The sequence below is a fragment of the Haemaphysalis longicornis genome, unplaced genomic scaffold, assembly GCF_048455015.1.
Source record: "Haemaphysalis longicornis isolate Haplotype H1 unplaced genomic scaffold, Haemaphysalis longicornis Haplotype H1 scaffold_18, whole genome shotgun sequence".
NCBI classification, from domain to species: domain Eukaryota; kingdom Metazoa; phylum Arthropoda; class Arachnida; order Ixodida; family Ixodidae; genus Haemaphysalis; species Haemaphysalis longicornis.
Genome location: NW_027526282.1, coordinates 9,266,145 through 9,284,704, shown reverse-complemented (window position 1 = coordinate 9,284,704; position 18,560 = coordinate 9,266,145). Strand labels below are relative to the sequence as shown.

Here is an 18,560-nt window from a genome sequence, read left to right as displayed (position 1 = left end):
ATTTCGGAAACCAGAAAGAAAAAAAAAATATAAAATTCTCACTAAAATGATCTTATAAAATCAAAAATGCAAGTTTAGATATCCCCGAAAACCGCAGAAACATGAAAAACGTCCATAAAAGAACGTTCAAAATTAGAAAAAAAAAAAACGAAATGAGAGAACCCTGTAACACCCTGAATTTCCACAAAAATGCAGATTTGGTGGAAGTAACCCCTTCAGTCCTTGCGACTGCATAAATGGAGATGGAGAATGGAGATGGAGAATGGAGAATGGAGTCCAACTGAATTATGAAAAAAACAAAGAAAACAAGAAATGAAATTGATGATCTGATAAAATAAAAAAAATCTGCATCTTTACATATCCCCCAAACCGAAGAAACACGAAAAGAGTCCCCAAAAGAACGTTTAAAATTAGAATAACAGATAACGAAAACGAGCAAAACGCATGAGCCCCGCATTTCCACAAAAATGCAGATTTGACGGAAGTAACCCCTTTAATCGTTGCGATCGCGTAAGTGGAGAAAATTGAAAACCAAATTTTGAGTTTTAAATTTTGAAAACCAAAAATAAGAAAAGCAAAAAATAAAAATTTCACTAAAATGATCTGACAAAATAGAAATATTTATGTATCCTTACATATCACCCAAAACCTAATAAAGATGAAAAAGGTCCACAAAAGAAATTTCAAAATTAGAATAAACAACGAAAATGAGCGAACCGTGTGACGCCCCGCATTTCCACAAAAATGCAGATTAGGCGGAAGTAACACCTTTAATCGTTATAATTTTTTTGAAGTACTGCAAGCCTCTTTTGAAACCGTAGGATGTGGGCATAGATGAACAGACATGGAAAATAACATAGAGAATAATTCGGTAGATAACATAACAGACGAGATTAAACATTATTAAGTTCAGATAAAAAGGAAATATGCAAGTTTTGATTACACCGCCAGGCGTTCAGTGTCGACCAGAAAATGAAAGTGCGTGACTCCTATTTCAACGAAATATGGGCCGAACAGAGCTAGGAAATGTACTTGTATGAAAATATCGTTTCATTTACATCCAAGTTACAAATATCGAGCATGCATGTAGTGCAAGTAGTAAAGAATCAAAAAAGACAATAGAAATAATATATTGTTACGAAAACCCGGAATAGCAGGAATAAACACTCAAGAGTCGCCGCAAAACCATCCTTTGCAGCACGCAATGCAGGCATACAAAGGCGTAAGGTGTTGTACATTGTGTAGCGTACTGCAACGTAACTTCAGTGTGCAGCGTAACGCAATAATGGCGTAAATAGAGATAATTGGTTGGGCAGAATTTCGAAAAACCAGGAACTAAGAAAACTTCAAAAAATTTCAAATAAGTGATCTAACAAGATCAAAGATATTCATCTTATACGTCTTCCCCCAAAGCAAAATATTAAGCTAAAAACTTCCGCAGAGGAACTTAACAAATAGCGACACGGAGCGAGCCGTGTAACACCGCGCATTTCCAGAAAAATAGAGATTGGCCGGGAGTAATACCTTTAAACATTATAATAACCTAAATAGAGATCGTTGGTTGTGCATAATTTCGGAAAACCAAAAATTAAAAAAAAAATTAAACAATTTTCAAAAATGATCTGTGAAAATGAGAAATATGCATGTCATACATGTCCCCCATCCCCCCCAAAAAACGAAGAATAAACGAACAAAGTTGGCAAAGAACGTTCGAAATACGAATAAAAATAGCGTAAAGGACCAACTCTGCAGTACGCCCTGTATCTCCGAAAAAAGAATATATATAGCCAAGTTAAGACACTTCATCGCTATAATGGTATAAATTTACATCATTGGCTAGAAGAATCAAAAGAAAACTGAAGTATAGCAAAATAATCCAACGTTTTCACTAATCATAGCCATATTTGGCTGTAAAGAACTCGCACTCATTCATTGAGTTCATTGAATTTCTGTAAATTTTTTACTGCGTCAGTATCACTCAGTAACCTGGTCAACCGGCAGTCGTACCTTGACGTGAAATGCGCTTGACGTATCTCGGCGCCGTGTTGGGCTAAAATCTAATGTAACCCTTACATAGGCCTAACCTCATCCCCAGTCACAAGCCTTCTGAAGTTCAAGGCTGATTCACAAATTAAGGCTTTGCCGCGTCGTCAACATACCGACACGCAGTTTTCACGTACCACGTACTACTCTCCTTGCGGCCTCTTCTTTTCCGTCACATGCGTGCACACCTAACATACTCGCTCAGCCAGCTTAAATAGCCAGTGAAGACGACAGCAGCTGTCAGAACCTCACGTGTTTCGATTAACCAATTTCCATTGGCATCGACTTCACCCTGCCCTCACACAAATGCTTTCACAACTCAACGGCAAGTAATACTTAAGCATTCTCACATCTTAGATTGAGCTTATGTTCTGTGTGACTTTTTACGTACTACACACGCAGGGAATTTAACAGAAGTCAGGCATACGTCAAATCCACTGACAAAACAGCGGTCTTTCCCCCATCATCATGGATAGCATCATCAGCCAGAGCACACAATTGCATTCTTGTGTTCTTTGTCGCTCGGTGACCGAAGCGGTATGGCCGTTGTCACTTGAATAAACGTGGTGCCATCCATACCACCCCATCTTGCCGTCACCACGAAGAATGGGGTGAACAATAAAATGTGAAGCTGGGTTGTCACATGCGGCCAGGAGAACAGGATTAGCTGTAATGAAGTCCGATCTGTTGCAGACTATGCTCTAAACGCCATGTGAGTCATACGGCATCGTACACGCACACAAACTACGGTTTTCTCCATCAGCTTCATACCCGCATCGTGGCTGATCCCGGAGGCCGTGCACAAACACAGCAACACACCCCGGCGCCGAGCAATCCGTAACAGTTCCGATGCGGCCGCCCACTACACCAGCGCGGCGCGCGCTCACATCTCGCGTCCTCTGCCTTCTCCGCTGTGCTATATGATGCCCTCTCCCCCGCTCGGCGGTCGCCCCAGCGAGGCCGCCTGCACACGCGGGTTGCACGGAGTTTAACCGCAGAGCAGTTCATGGGCTCGCCTTGTCGTCGCAGCTCGCTAACGGTCGATCTCAAGCGACTGCTGGAATCAGGAAACGCAGCGAGATAACGGACCCACGTAGAGTCTGGTGTACCGTCGTCAGAGAATTCCACTGAGGCTTCGAAAAGCTCGCGGTTTAGTCATAACCGTTCGAACCTCGTGAAGCGCTGGCGCTTGTCAATCCCCGTTATTTAGCGCGAAGAAAACTGCAGGTACATTTGAGGCAAAATCTGCGCATATAACCGGCAGCCCCCGCGTTCACTTAGTTTGGAACGCTCGTTTGGGTTGGTTTTTACGATAGTAAGCCAAAAAAAGCGGATACACAAGAAAAAAATGGTGCATTCGAAATGGCGCGGAAAGGCTCCAGCCGCACAAGTAAAAAATACGCGTTCGAAATGACGCACAAAGGCTCCAGCCCAACGAAATTAAAGCAAGCGCAAAAATAAGATAAATCCCGCTGGCGCAGTTCTAGGCAAGGGGGCACGCGATCACTGCGAAGGCAGGAAATTCGAATTGCATTTTCATCAAGAGAGGAATGAGACAGGGAGGCAAAGAGCGTGATGGGTGGTAGCAGTGAGCGTGTAACGGCACCACCACCCATTATGGCGAATCACTGGTGTGCACTTCCGAGTGGAACGGCTTTAATTTGTTACGGTTTCAGCTCCGCATGTTTGTTGAATTCCTGGTGTCCGCGAGCCGAGCAGCGTCTCCTGAGAAGGAGATGCACATCGGACTCCCACTTCCGTCCCGCATGTTACGGAGGAGCTACCGCGGCCTCAAGAGAACTGGGATATCGCATTTTACATCAGGAGACGAGTACGGCTGATGATAGCGGTAATAATTGCAATGATGACAATATTTATGATGTGGCGGGATGTACGCGTGGATCAAGTTTCGCTTGGAGTCTGCGTCCACCACATTTTGCGATGAAGCTGTACACGTCACAACGTCGCGTGTGCATATCGATACACGCGTCCTTTGTAGGGTTCCCCTGTTGTGGCTGGTCGTCCTGGCCCTGGGGCTGGGCGCTCTGGTGTGGGACTCGCGGCACCACCTCGAGCGGCTGGCCTCGCTGGGCGGAATCGTGTTGCTGCTGGCCTTGGACTACCTCTTCTCCAGCAGCCGAAAGAGCGTGAGTTTTGGTGCGCCTGTGTCACGGGGATGCGTGTTCGCGGTGGTGGGGTGGCTACTCGAGCGCTGAACCCGCGTGAACAGCGGTCCGGTCAGTGTAAAGATGTAAATTCTGAGATTGTCCTTGGCTTGCCGTTACCGTGTGGTTGGCGCCGTAGCCTGCCTCGTGCGGCCGTGACAGCAGTGGCAAGGTTGTCAAGCTTGCATTCAATTCAGATTTTCTCAGCAATGGCTTAGAATTCCACATCGCACCCGCCGCGGGGGCTCAGTGGCTAAGGCGTTGTGCTGCTGAGCACGAGGACGCTGGTTCGATTCCCGGCCGCGGCGCCCGCTTTTCTGATGGAGGCGAAAAGCAAAAACTCCCGTGTGTTCGAGAACCCCAGGTGGTCAACATAATTCGGAGCCCTCCACTACGGCGCACCTCATTGCCTGCGTTGCACCGGCGCGTTAAACCCTACAATCAATCAATCAATCAATCAATCAATCAATCAATCAATCAATCAATCAATCAATCAATCAATCAATCAATCAATCAATCAAGCAATCAATCAATCAATCAATCAATCAATCAATCAATCAATCAATCAATCAATCAGTCAGTCAGTCAGTCAGTCAGTCGGTCAGTCAGTCAGTCAGTCAGTCAGTCAGTCGCTCACTCACTCACTCACTCACTCACTCACTCACTCACTCACTCACTCACTCACTCACTCACTCACTCACTCACTTTCTCACTCTCTCAATCAATCAATCAATCAATCAATCAATCAATCAATCAATCAATCAATCAATCAATCAATCAATCAATCAATCAATCAATCAATCAGAATTCCACATCGGAGGCGTAAGAAGGAGACTCGAATGAATGACGGCTTTTAGCAGTTGCTCAAAATGATAGCAGGAGTGTTCAAAGGTAGCCGGTAGATGGCGCTAGGTTTTACAGGAAGTGCCTGGGTTGTATTCACATGGGATTGGAGTGTCAAGACGATGGAATACCGCCTTTATTGCTTGCCCGCTCTCTCGCTAGCGAGCTTTCTGGCTAACTAAGTGAGACACATCTTTTTCACATTTTATACAATCAGCCCCAGAAAAACGTATTTTTTATGCGAAATTATGGCATTGCGAAATTCCTACGATGTATTACGCACCCTGGCGTCATTAATGCCAATAATATTTCAAGAAACAGATCAATCACATGATTTGTCAGAACAGAAACGTTTGCACAGTTTTCGTGTTCCTGACTTAATTAAAGGGACACTGAAGTGATATGTAAACATTGCGGGATTACTAGCGCAAATTGTAGTCCGGAGTCCCCAGGCCATGTTTCGACCACTCTGGGCGCGTTTACGCGATTTTATTTAGTAGAAAAATGAATTCGAAAATGCTGTCCTCCTCTCTTTACGCTCGCCCATTTTCTGTGGCGTTTTCGCGTGACGTCAGGAGGAGCCGGGCTCGCAGTTGGCTGCGCTACTGGACGGCTCCCCGGCCTTCAGACAGAGTCAGTCGGCCCAACGTTTCGTCCGCCGGCCGCCGACGGGTCGTCGCAATTCGTTCTCTCAGTTGAAACGAAGCCAGGACACGTTTGTGAATGGAAGAATGTGTCTTTCTTTACTTGATTAGTTTGTACACTGTATCTAGATTCAAGTCAAGGTCGCTTCACACAAGCGCTGCACAAGCGCACATGCGATGCTTCGCTGCCTGGTACGCCAGTAGGAAAATATAAGGCCTCTTGAAGGCGGGAGAAGAGTCAGCGAAGTCAATATAGGAACTTAGGAAATAAAATCAACTTATATTTTTACCGTACAGCGTAAAACTAGGGTGCGGGAAGCACTTTTTTGCGCTGGGCGAACCAGCACAGCGGTCAGCACCACGACTACGCATCTGCGAACGCTTTCCCGTCTACGAAATGCAATTGCTAGACGTGATATATTGTGGAAACTTGGGGGATGCTTACTGCAGGAGCGCAAAACAACAAATATATTCACCTAAGCTGCTAAAAATGCCAAAACTAAATAAAAGTGTAGACTGGTTATACAATATATATACCTTATACCGAAGCATAGCCCGCTTCGTGGCCGAGTGGTCAGGAGCGCTAGGTCTGTCATCTGAAGCGTTTTACAAGTCGCGAGTTCGAATCCCCACGGGTACGTGGTTTTTTTTTATAAGTTAACTTTTTCGTTTTCCGCCGATGTTTTCTATACTGAGTTCACCTTTTTTTGGGCCGCAACGTTCATTGCTCCACGAACTAGTTCACAGAACGCGCGCAGGCTGGCACTGGCGCGCTAGCGAGTTCTCGTTGGCGTGCTATTGCCATAAGCACCGACTGCTTACGGGCAGTGGGCACAGGTCAGAATCAACAGACCCTCGGCCTGGTGCGAACGCGCTTTTTACGATACAGGCATGAGTGTGGCAAGCTCCATATATGGGGGAAAAGCGCATGGCATTTGAGCGTCTGCGGGGACGCGGAGGGCGTTCATGCACTGCGTAGGCCTCGGCTAGTGAATGCTACGATTCCAAGCCGTCCTGGGAGGCTTATATTACGCATTTTACAGCCGACAACATGGCAGAAGCGCGGCACGATGATTACTGAGATATTGAGAATGCCCATCCAACAACGCCATCGGTTGTGTTTTACAGAGCCGAACCGAAACCGAAACTTGTTTGATTGCTAACCTTGGGCATCGTCCAATCACGGTGCTCCCTCCTCCCAACGTCACAGCTTTAGTTGGTGCGGCCGCCGCAAACTGCGCATAGTAGTTTTTCTTCTTTCGCGCTGTGTAAAATAATTACCGATTTGTCAACCGGATAAACGATGAAAAGTGTGCTAATTTGAGCCAGTCTACGCAGTGCATGCAAAAACGGGAGCTTGACAAATTCACTTCAGTGTCCCTTTAAAGCGCGAAATATGGCATAGTATGTTTTTCTGCACATTTTTGTATGCTGAGTATATGCTTAATTAAAGCACGAAATTTGGAATAGTATGTTTTCTGCGTATTTTTCGTATGCTGAATATATGCGGAATTCATACGAACCGTGATTTGGCGTTTCTGGTGGTCGTAGAGAGAAGAAACCAGCGTCAAAATTCTTTGCCGTATTATCATTGTTTTGGACACACATCATCCCCGTTTTTATTCCGTCCGTGTGTCAGCAAAGCCACAAGTTTAGTATTGTCGCAATTCTGTGTACGCGGAACGTTTCAGGTGGGTGCGGCTTTTTTTTCGTAGAAACGTCACCCTTGTTTTTCAAAGCAAGGTTGTCAATTGGACTACGCGCAATATCCTTATATGGTACAATTTGTTGCCTAACTTGGCAATTTTTGAAATGTTTGCGACGAAATTTGGCCATATAAACAACAGAGGTGTTTAGGCCGAGCTTTGTCAGTCCGTCGCATCAAAATAACTTCCAAGCCTCATGGAAAAAAATGTGGTAGGGAGGTCTCAGGAATCAAGCCCGGCACCTTCACGAGATGAAACCAGGAACCTAACCACTGGACCACCAGAAAGGCCCGAGGATTACGAGGTCACCAGCGGCGGGGAACAATAACATGTTCAGCCAGTTGGAGTGAGAAAAAATGGCTGCGGCTTAGCCCGGCTAACCCTGGATAGGCAAAGCAAAAGCTTGTCTTTTGAGTCTTGTTTACACGCGGTTAACCTTTCATGTAGCTTTACGGCCGACTACTTCTCAACGCCGTTCTTTCCCGTGCAACGCTAACAGACAGAGGTCCGCCTCGCTTTCGTTCGCGGCAAACGCGGTGTTCCTCTTTGCCGGGCGCAAGATGAGTCATGTAGCCCGAGACGACCCAGCGGCGCATGCTTGTGAGGCGGCGGGGTTGGTCGGCTGCCGAACAACTGAGCACCCGCAACCGCCGCCGCCGCTAGCTGAGCAGGACGACTGAAAACGGAGCCCTGTGCGCAGCGTCGAAAGCGGGCCCGGCGAATCACGCAATGTGCTTCGAGGAGTGTGACGCAGGGGGTGTGTTTGAGGTCAAAAGGTCAACTTGCGCTTCCACGGCGTAACCGTCGGACGAAAAAGTGTAAAATTGGCTTTTAAAAAACGCTTCCCGTGAACGGAATTTGACCTAGGTCTCTCGCGATATGGAACCGGCGTCTATCCGATTGAACTATCATCGCATTCCTGGCGCACAGCGTTTCCTTTGCGTTCGTAGCGCAGGCGTTGGCTTTGGACTTTGCCCTGGGTTGTAGCGCGTGGTAACACGGTCCACTTTGAGAGAGATGTGAAAGCCTGTGGACGAAACGATCCGGGCCTGCCAGTCATGAAGAATTCAGCGGCAAGTTCGGAAATACATGTGAGGAGCAACAGCCGGGTACCCGAGGAAGGCAGAGGGGCCGCCAGCTCTAAAAAAACCTGTACAAGCTGGGCCAATGTTTTGTTTTTGTGTCCGCTGTTGCTTGATAACCAGCGTGCCAGGAATTATCCGTCAGTCGAGACGGTCTCATTCTAACTGTAGCCGCCGTATCACTGGCACATTAGGTGTCAAGGGAAACTAGCTTGTTTCTACTCTTCCTGCGGTTTAGAACGCATTAGGATATATGGACAGAGGGCTGCAGCCCTGCAGGCGTTCACAACGTGTTGCACCTCCGACGCGGCGTCGCAGGTTCCGTGGCTGGTGCTGGCGCGTGCGCTGACGCTGCAGTACGTGTTGGCGACGCTGATGCTCCGGCTGTCCGTGGGTCGAAGTACCATGATGTGCCTGTCGCATCACATCGAGACGTTCTTCAACTTCGCCTCTGAAGGCAGCCGCTTCCTCTTCGGCTACCTGGCGACCGGCGCCAACCTCTCGGTGCACGACGACGGCGCAAGGGCTATTCTCATGGACGGCTCCGGGAACGCGACCACGCTCAGGCCCATACTCGCCTTCAGCGTGAGCTCCTGAGTCTATTTTACAGCGAAGTTGTTTACGCATTGCCCCTATATGCAGGCGGGCATGCATACTCAAGGGAGGAAACCGAGCCGGGAAATGTCCGTGAACGGAAATCGTGGTGGGGAGAGAGGGAGCGGCAAGCGGCAAGGAGGTTTCATAGCGGGAGGCGTTCCACGCCACGAGCTTAGACCCGGCAGTAGCGGCAGGTGGCCGTTAACGCCTGTACGGCATAGAAGGAAACGAACACAGCTGAACGAGCGAACAAGCAAACAGCGAAATTACGCCGACGTCGTCAAGCCTCCCGTTACACGACAGAAGAAATAGCGGAGGCGCAACACGCAAGAGGCAGATCGAAGCTATTCGAAAGCGTTAAGGAGGGTTACAAAAAAAAAGCAGTGATCAACGGGCAAGAGAACAAAAATTGAGCAAAGCTAGGGCTAGTCAGTCAAAGAGGGCGTTCAAATACGACGATAAACTTAAGCGAAACGCAAATGCATAGACCCAGATGCAGCATTCACGAAGTGTGGTGGCCGCGTCTCAGGCAGGAGTGGCTTTCAAGTTAAAACATTCTCTTTTCTCCGTTGTCTCCTCACACCCTCCTCGTGTCCAGGCGATGCCGGTGATCTTTTACGTGGGCTTCTGCGTGAACGTGCTCTACTACTGGGGCGTCATGCAAGTGCTGGTGACCCGGCTGGGCGGCTTCCTGAACCACGTGGTCGGCTCCACCGCCTGCGAGTCCATGTGCGCCGCCGGGAACATGCTCTTCGGACTGGTATGCATATATATACGCGGGCTGCAGCCCACGTCGCTTCTTTCTTGGGCCTTCTGAAAACGTTCGACATATTGACACGCGTTGACCAGGGCGACATGAGGGCAGGGGCGCTTACAACGGGAAAGTAGAGATAATATTTGGTGCCTGCGCCTTTGTTCGTGGCGGCTCATAATGGAAGCTAGCTTTAGATGTGTCAGTTTCCTACCCACGCCTACCACCGCCTACCACCGGCCTACCACCGCCTACCACCGCCTAGTGGGGCAGCGGTCAGATCTCGAGAAGGTTCGATTCCCAACTGCTGAGACTGCATCACTGACGGAGGCGAATTATAGGGGGAAAGGGGAGTAGGCGAAGTTTAATAAAAATCAATCACTTATTGTCATATAGTACCCGCGGTCGTAATGCCTTTGTTGTCGCTACGGTTCACAGTGATCGACATGCTCGCAACTGCGAGCACATTTTGTGATAGCGTCAAATCGGTCCACGTATACGCCGCTGGGTGGTAGGTTGGGCCGTATCGGCTTGGCATCGCCAGCCATGTCTCCAACACAGAATGCGTAAACCGCTTCTCCTTTTTGTTTCGGACATATATACACATTGAAATCAGCTCCTACAAGTCCATGGGTGGTGACATCGTAATCAACCCACGGTACTAGAACACCTAACCACTTATTAAAGGTTCTAAATGCGAAAAACTGATCTCCAATTGTTATTAGAGCAATTTAGGGGAATACTGAAGGTGGAGTAAAATGACCAGGAAAACTCTTTTGTCAACTGCGAGGTTTCTAGCCGGTCGGCTGCATTTCAGGTGTGTGTCAAATTTTCCTCGCAAATGTGCACAATTAAAAGTCCTGAGACGCCTTGATTATGCCCCGCGTTCTTGCATGGATTGGTCCTATTGCCGCTTTAGACAATTAGCTTCGCAATCCGCTTCCGCCTGATGCTTTCGAAGGGCTTAGATCTATCTCTCTCCTACGCGTTGCGCCTCATGACGCAGTTAAGAGCATGGAGGGAACATTTCTTCCCCATAACTAGCCCATAATTTTCCAGGGGGTGAACACACAACAGCCTGGAACAAACGTTAGGAAAGCGATGAATCTGTCCACTTTTTTATTCTTGAGAAAGCATTTCTACCTTGGAAAAGTGGGGCTGGTGAGGCCACTGGTGTCGCACATTGAAAGGCTGCTCCACAGCGAGCAAGAATGTGCTGCGGTGGAAGTTGAAGGTGACGAAATTGAGTTACCAATAAAGAGCAATGTCGGTCTCTCGCACGCACGAAACTTGCTCGTCCCCGCCAGTTATGAAAATAAAACAAAACAAGACAAATTTTAGTACGTTCTAAAATAAATAAAAAAAATTTTTGCCTGCGCTTGCGTAAGCTTTGCAGGCGTAGGAGGGTATCTGGAACTGCCGCAAGTTCCAAACGATTCTTTGCAACGCATGAAGTGCTTTCGCAGTCTTTTTTGCGTTGAGGTTCACGCAAAGTCTGGCAATAACGTCTCTAGCGCATCGATATTTTCAGTACTATTATAATATGCGCGAACCAGTTCGTGCCGTTTGAGATGCGTGAGCCATATATAAAACAGGTTGTCTTCTCGCTAAGCTTGAAGGGCTGGTGGTTCGTTACATCTATTGCGCAAAAATGTACTCAGGATGAGGCCTTATTTGTATCGCGTGGAGGTGCAGTTGAACTACCTTGAAGAAGTTGGGCCGCAAGTCGACCTAAAACGTGACGGCGTGAAACGAACCAAAAATACCACGTGGCCACAAGAGGCCTGTCAATGTGAAGGAAGCATACCAGCTGTCTATTGGAAGGGGGAGGAGGTCAACACTGATTATCAGAGTCATCAATGAGTGTGATGTGGGTGCTAGTGACAATGATAATGAAGATGACCTAGCATAGTTAAAAAATGTCGGCGGCTTAGCTCGTGCGAGGGCGCATGCGCTGAACCGGCACCAGCGTAGGAGGAGGCGAACGCGGCCGTCGGCGGAGCTCGGCCTGGCGAGTCACGGGGTGCGTTGCCAAAGATGCAGCGCAGCTACGGTCAAATGAAGGTCAAATTTGCCGCCACGGCGAAACCCCTCGACGAGATTAGTTAACCTTTGCTTTAAAATTAACTAATGATTACGAATAATTACACCAGAACAAAACAATTGAGGTGGTACGGGTAATGTTGTATACATGAGTCAGCACAATCGTGAATAATTAGGATAAATCGTGGCGGGTTGTGTAGACGTAGGATGAATTAAGCTTGATGTAGGGATTAAGGTGGATTAAGACGAACTTAGACGGTTTAAGTGGATTAGGCTAAGGAATAAGGTAAATTAAGATGGGTTACGGGAAAATAAGGATGAAATAGCGACGAAATAAGACGATACAAGGTGGGATTAGGGCGCATAACTTTGAAACTAAGCTGAATTCAGATTGGTTTTGGTTAAAGTGTAGGTGAAATAAGCGGGTTAATTGGTGCGTTCAGGGGGATTCAGCATAATAAAGTGATTGAGGGGGATAAAGATGGGTAAATGGGGACTAGGATGAAAATTAAAAAAAAAAAAAACTTTGGGTAGATTAAGCTGAATTAAGGTTCTGTAAAAGATGAATTAGTTTGGCGGATTAAGATGAATTAGAATGATATAATGTGGAATAAGGTGGATTACTGTGGAGTACAGGGAATTAAGGGCGGTAAAATAACGTAGCTGCTGTGTCGACGCGTGGACGTGTATACAAAAGGTACCAGCCACATTATTACCCCGTATCCCATGGAATTTTTTCACGGGTGTTGGCGATGTATCCTAATCTTAAGCGCGAACATTTATTGTAGGCTTATTAGAGATGGTATGCGGCGCGAGCGAAGGACGGAGAAACGTGGTAGCCTCAACGCACAAAATTTGTGGCTTTGTTTCGTAAGGCGGATGAATAAAGGTGTTACCAACCAATGTGTGTTAGAGCCCAATCACGGTACTGCATTAATGTTGTAAAAAACACATTACTTGCTCCAGAAAGTGTAAGAATCTCAATTTGGCGGTTTACGTCCTGCAATTTTGTTTTAGCGTTGCGTCTGCACAGGCTACTCCTTTACAGATGTAATCGCAGAATAAACAAATTTGGCACCACTTTTACTCTGCTTTGCAGAGGTTGCCCGTTTAGTAAATCGAGATATTTGTCACAAACATGTTTTCGCTTTCAGCTCTACTGTTCTTTTAGAAATAATGTAGGCGAATACCCTTTGTACAGCTCATTGCAGGTCGCGAAATGTTGACTTGAGAATACTTCGTAAAGAACTTTCCATAGCAATGACGAAACCTGTCCGCAGAATACATCTTATACAAAACTGCGAAATGGCTACTACAACCCCCATGGTATGGGCGAGAAATGGCTCCGGACTGTTTGAACGTTTTTGGTGCAACCATTTGGAGCAGAACAATTGACTTCCATGAGCGTGAGATGTGTGTTCCGGGACGGTAAGAGAGGGCTAAATACAAACTACATGAGCGGCCGCAAATTCCATATAAACTAAATGGCGTTTGCGGCCTGAACTTTTCTTCTTATTCCCCATGAGGTACTGGTGAGGGTTGTGCTGAAATACAGGCGAGCACCGAAGACCACCTGGGATGTCATTGCTTTGTGTCCTAATAAAGCGGAAAGGTTTATAACACGAGTCTAACAAGTAAAAAAGAATGGTTTATATCACCAGTCTAACGGAAAGGTTTACATGTTAACACAAATGAACTTGTCTAACGTGCACATTGTGCTGTCCGCAGCCGAACGCTGTTGCCATTCTGCCGCGGCGGTGATCGATACTTTTATTACTACTTGCTTGAAGAATGTAGGATCTATGTTTGTCTTGTTCAGTTGATCTCCTATATTTCTCGTGTAGTGAATATTGGGAAAGGCACAACGCGCCTACGAATTACAAAAAGTCATTACAAAAAGTCCAGTGCTTCTGCAAGCAGCCTTCACAAATAAATCTATTCAACTGCGTTGTCTTGCTGTAACCGGATGTCGGTCCTGTGTGGTACGTATCTCTCACACTACCCTCCAGTCTCCTTTTCTTTCTCACTCACCCCCCCCCCCCCCCCCCCCTTTTGATCGTGCCGCATGCAGGAGCAGTCTGCCGTGCTGCTGCACCCGTACCTTCCGTACGCCACCAAGGCCGAGCTGCACTGCTTCATGGCGTCCGGCTTCGCCAGCATGTCCTCGGTCATGATGGCCTCCTACATCGCCATCGGGGTATGTACGGCTTCATTCCGGTTCTTCTGCTGGTTCCTCCGTTTTAAGAAGGTGGTGGTGGATAATATGGCTACCGAATGTGACAGATACAGTAGCCCCGCGATAATTCAACCTCGGGTAATTTAATCTTTCGTTTAATTCAAATAAATTTCAAAATTATGGCTGCCCCGCAATGCTTTAAATGTATTTTCGAGGCGCCTAATTCAAACTACTCCATTGTGGAAATTCGGTTAATTCGAACGTTTTGTTTGTCCTTGCCTGGCGTAAAATATCTGCAGCATTTGCCGCTTCTAGCTGCACATTTGTATCCTTTAAACGTGATTCTGGGATCGGCAAGTTGTTGACCAGTGCCGAAAACTTCCTCAATTAACTGTCTGCCCTCGCTGGTATCGAAAACGTTGTTTAGAACTCATCAAGAAACAAATCCATTCGTGATTCTGTTTCAAAATGTGAATAGCTATTCAGTATTGCGTGTGAATGCTGTATTAAATATTTGTGAAAGTTTGATTACAGCACAAGTTGGCATGTTACCCAAAGTCATATTTATGAGAAGTTCTTCGAACTTCCGATAATTCAAACAAAATCTTGGCGTTCCCTTGAGCTTGAATTATCGTGAAACTACTGTGAAATGGGTCTTGGGGGAGGGGGGGGGGGACGGTTTACACGGCGGGTTATTAAGCTAGCTTTGGAAGGGGCAGAGAAAACTGGCCAAAGCTGTCATTCACGCTAAAAATCAGCCATGAAACTGCGCAGTTTCCTTTAAAAAGCAGTATTCTGTGACGGACACAATGCTAGGTTATAAGTACATCCAGAATTGTACTTCACAGCTTCTAAAAAGCCGTTTCGACACTTTAACTCAAACTGCACCGCCTACTACTAGAAATGCATATGCATTGCAAGCCAGCATGAAACGTCTTTTTGGAAGCTGGAGCACACAGCAAAGATTAGAAGTAGACTGGAATAGGAGAAAGATCATTTTGAGTAGCTTTTTGGGATTATTTGAATAAGACTAGCCAGTGTTCCGTGTATTACGTGTGTCCATTCGTCAGAGGATGAACTTAATAACTGTAGGAATCTCTGCTCTGTCCAACTTAGAAAACCGATTACAGAGAACCAACTTAGAACCAAGAAAACCAACTTAGCAGTCTTCGCTGGGGGCAGTACACTTATGCACACAGTTTCTTATATTTGGCAGCCTCTACCAGCAGCTGCATGCTGGTGACATCAATAAAGGTGACGTAAATACCCTTGCTTCTGCGAGTGGCTAAAATTTGGGTATTTGTAAATAAGGTCAATTCTACAGGCCTCACTTGCTGTATTTGCGGAATACCTCGCACTTCTTTTTTTTGTGAGCCATGAATTGCCGTGTTGTGGCACTTACTTTGCGTTGCTTTTTGGCTGCAAATATACTCTGGGACAAACTGTGGCAGATAAATGTCTGGTGCGAAAGAGCAGCGACTCTGTAATCGCTCTGCATGGTTCAGTTTAGGACACCCACTTTCAAATTTTGTTGAAGAACACCCATTTGCTTTTGCATGGCTTCTGACGCATTTTGATCGTACCTTTCGACTGTTGTGCTGGTTCTATGACTTGCCTTGACATTTTTTCTTACGTTGGTGTTGAAAGGTGTTATGTATCGGTGAATAAGGAGCCGAAACAAAATTTCGAGCGTTTCTTTTTTTTTCGCTCCTGGCTGTTGCCAAATTCAGTTCGTGCCATGCGGTGCGTGTGCACGCCATACAGCTGACGTCACGTGCCTGCTTTGCTTTTCGTCCCCCCTCCATTTTCGCTCCCTTTTTCCTTGGATCTCCTCTTGGCGCCTCCTCGTTGTCCTCTTTTCTATTTAAAACCCCATTACCGCCGCATTGCGGCCGGCCTCCACGAAGTGCAATGGTTAGGTTCGTTGTCTATCACTCGACCACGGTCCTGGTGATGATTCCGATACCTGCCAGGTTTTCTTATTTTATTGAACACCCTCACCAAATATATGTGCTTAATTATTGAGCAGAGATGCTCGTGTGGTGGGGATATATACCATTTCGTCTTATCGGTGCTTGGGCCCTAGAAATGCCTACGTGCACTGCGGGGTTCCATCTTTGCGCGGAACCTTGGGAGGTCTGTTGCCTTCCAAGCACTTTTACCTGTACAAGCACCATCGCTGCCAATGACTACGCTGCTCCTAATGGCGCGGAAACGCTGCTGTACAGCTTGAGGGCTACAAGGTTGGACTGCCACGTCCCATCGCAAAGTAAAGCTTCACATGTTAGTCTGCCTTCATCTGACTTTCGTATAACTGTCGCAAACACCGGAACTACCCTCCGCAGTTTCAGCACTCTAGCAAAAATTACCTCTTATGTGGCTTTCGAAGTGAGTTTTAGGGAGGCCAAGCGTCACTGGAGACAGTAAAGCTTGGTGACGCGAGAAAGTGGAGTATGGTCACGTATTGCTGGCCTGTATTCCTCCCGTACTCATGTACGCCAAGTCCGCTAGGCTGCTCCCTATCGGTGAACTCTAGCCATTTGCCTAGGACGGGCTTAATTGTGTGCAACAAGGTTATGTTGAACTTTGGTTGCTCCCACATCATTGGTCCTTACGCTGAATTTGCTACTGCTACATGCGCATTTGTATTTCTTGGGCAAGGACATGACCGTAAAACTGCCTTCTACCCTTTTGTAAGTTCGGTGTGGCTGACAGCACGATGCCAACAGATGGTGGTGAGATTACTGAAGCCCATTGCCCCAGTTTAAGACGGGGATTAGTTCTCATAAAGAATCTATTTGTGGTTTGACATCTGGAGTCGGATCGTTGTTTCTTAAAATGGGTTATTTCAGTTAAGTAGCGTCCGCGGTGGCATATATTTTAACATAGAGGGGGTGACGGCTCCAAACTGTATGAATACGTCGAGGAAACACGTAGCCGGCCAGTTGTTTAGCCGCAGCGGCGATTGGAGACTGAGGAAGGTGTAGATCGTGCTCTCTGTTCACAATTCGACCAAGCTCTGTTTACTTTTACTTTTCACCATGTTTTTATACGAATCGTATTGCAAAGAGGCATGGAGTTAATATAGCTGTATTCAAAGTTCAACGGCTTATTCCGCGGTCATCTCACGTGACGTCCGGCCGGCTTTGTTGCAGGTGGACACGCGGCACCTGGTGACGGCGGCGGTGCTGGCGGCGCCTTCCTCGCTGCTCCTCTCGAAGCTGCTCTACCCAGAGACCGAGCAGCTGCGCGTGGTCACCGTGCGAATCTACACGCACAGAAGGTATGTTATGCTACAACAGAGGGCAGCACAGGCAGCGCTCACTGCTGGCATTTTACGTGCAAGCTTTGCCCTAGCCTTCACCCGCCTTGGTAGCTGAGTCTAAGCTGACTGACTCGGGCTTTGGGCTGCTGAGCACAAGGACACGGGTTCGATCCCGGCCGAGGGGGCTGCTTTCTGATGGAGGCGAAAAGCCAAACCGCCTGTGTGTCGAGGTTTCATCGTCATCATCATAATCATCATCATCACCAGCCCATCTACGCCCTCTGCTGGGCAATGACCTCTCCTATTAATCTCCAATTACCTCGGTCCTGTGCTAACTGCGACCAATTTATCCCCGCAAACTCCTTGATCTCATCAGCCCACCTAGCTTTCTGGCACCCTCTGCCACGCCTGCCTTCTCTTGGGATCCACTCTGTTACCCCTGATGACCAACAGTTATGTTGCTTTCGCATCACATGCCCTGCCCACACCCATTTCTTCTTAATTGCTACTAATATACAGTGGAAACCCGCTGGTACATTCTCCGGAATTACGACGACCCTGTTTTTTACAACGGATCACCGCGGTCCCGGCAAACTCCCCATAGAAACAATGCATTAAAAACCCCGATGATATGACGCTCGGGTGCACGCGGTCGGCTTCATACGACGTACCGGCGTTTTTCCCAAATAAACCGGCGTTTTTCCCATCTTTAACGCCGCTTCGCCGCCTTTATTCTTAACCCCCCCTTGACGTTGCTTGATGTTTAAAGGTCTGCATGCAGGCGACACCACTTGCTGAACAGACGCAAGCAAGCAGGCGGGTACTCGTGAGCGGGAGTTAACATTAGACGGCCCCAAGCGGCAGCTGTGCTCCATTGCGCCAACCGCGAGAAGGCGCAGTTGAAGGTTCAGCTGGCTGTCGGACCGCGAATATGAAGCTCCATCTAGCCGCCGACGAATGGACTAGGACGAACCCAACGACGATAACTGGGCACCCGCTTTCCTCGCCCGCTCGATCCAAGTTTCATTCCTTCACGTCGACGCTCTGCCCTCCTCTCTCTGCTCTCTGCTTATCACATGTCTTTCAAAACGGCGTTGTCACTCCGCTTTTAAATGCAGAGCATTTCTTTAACTCACATGTAGCGTCCGCCGTCCGTCCGCAACAGCTCAGCGCGCAGGTGCGCCCTCTCCCCCACTCCTCCTCTCCCGCATCACGCTACCCTCCTCGCTCTCAACAACAGGTCCG

The 18,560-nt window shown here is 47.5% G+C and overlaps 1 protein-coding gene across 1 annotated transcript in view; it reads left to right on the top strand.

Moving 5' to 3' along the window:
• LOC144166561 (putative transporter YutK) overlaps positions 1–18,560 on the top strand; it is a 52,962-nt gene that overhangs the window by 11,037 nt on the left and 23,365 nt on the right. The window contains exons 3-7 of the mRNA XM_077696059.1: positions 4,043–4,190; positions 8,802–9,068; positions 9,679–9,840; positions 13,946–14,071; positions 17,206–17,333. Of these exons, the coding sequence (XP_077552185.1) occupies positions 4,043–4,190; positions 8,802–9,068; positions 9,679–9,840; positions 13,946–14,071; positions 17,206–17,333 (831 nt within the window). The remainder of the gene's footprint in view (positions 1–4,042; positions 4,191–8,801; positions 9,069–9,678; positions 9,841–13,945; positions 14,072–17,205; positions 17,334–18,560) is intronic.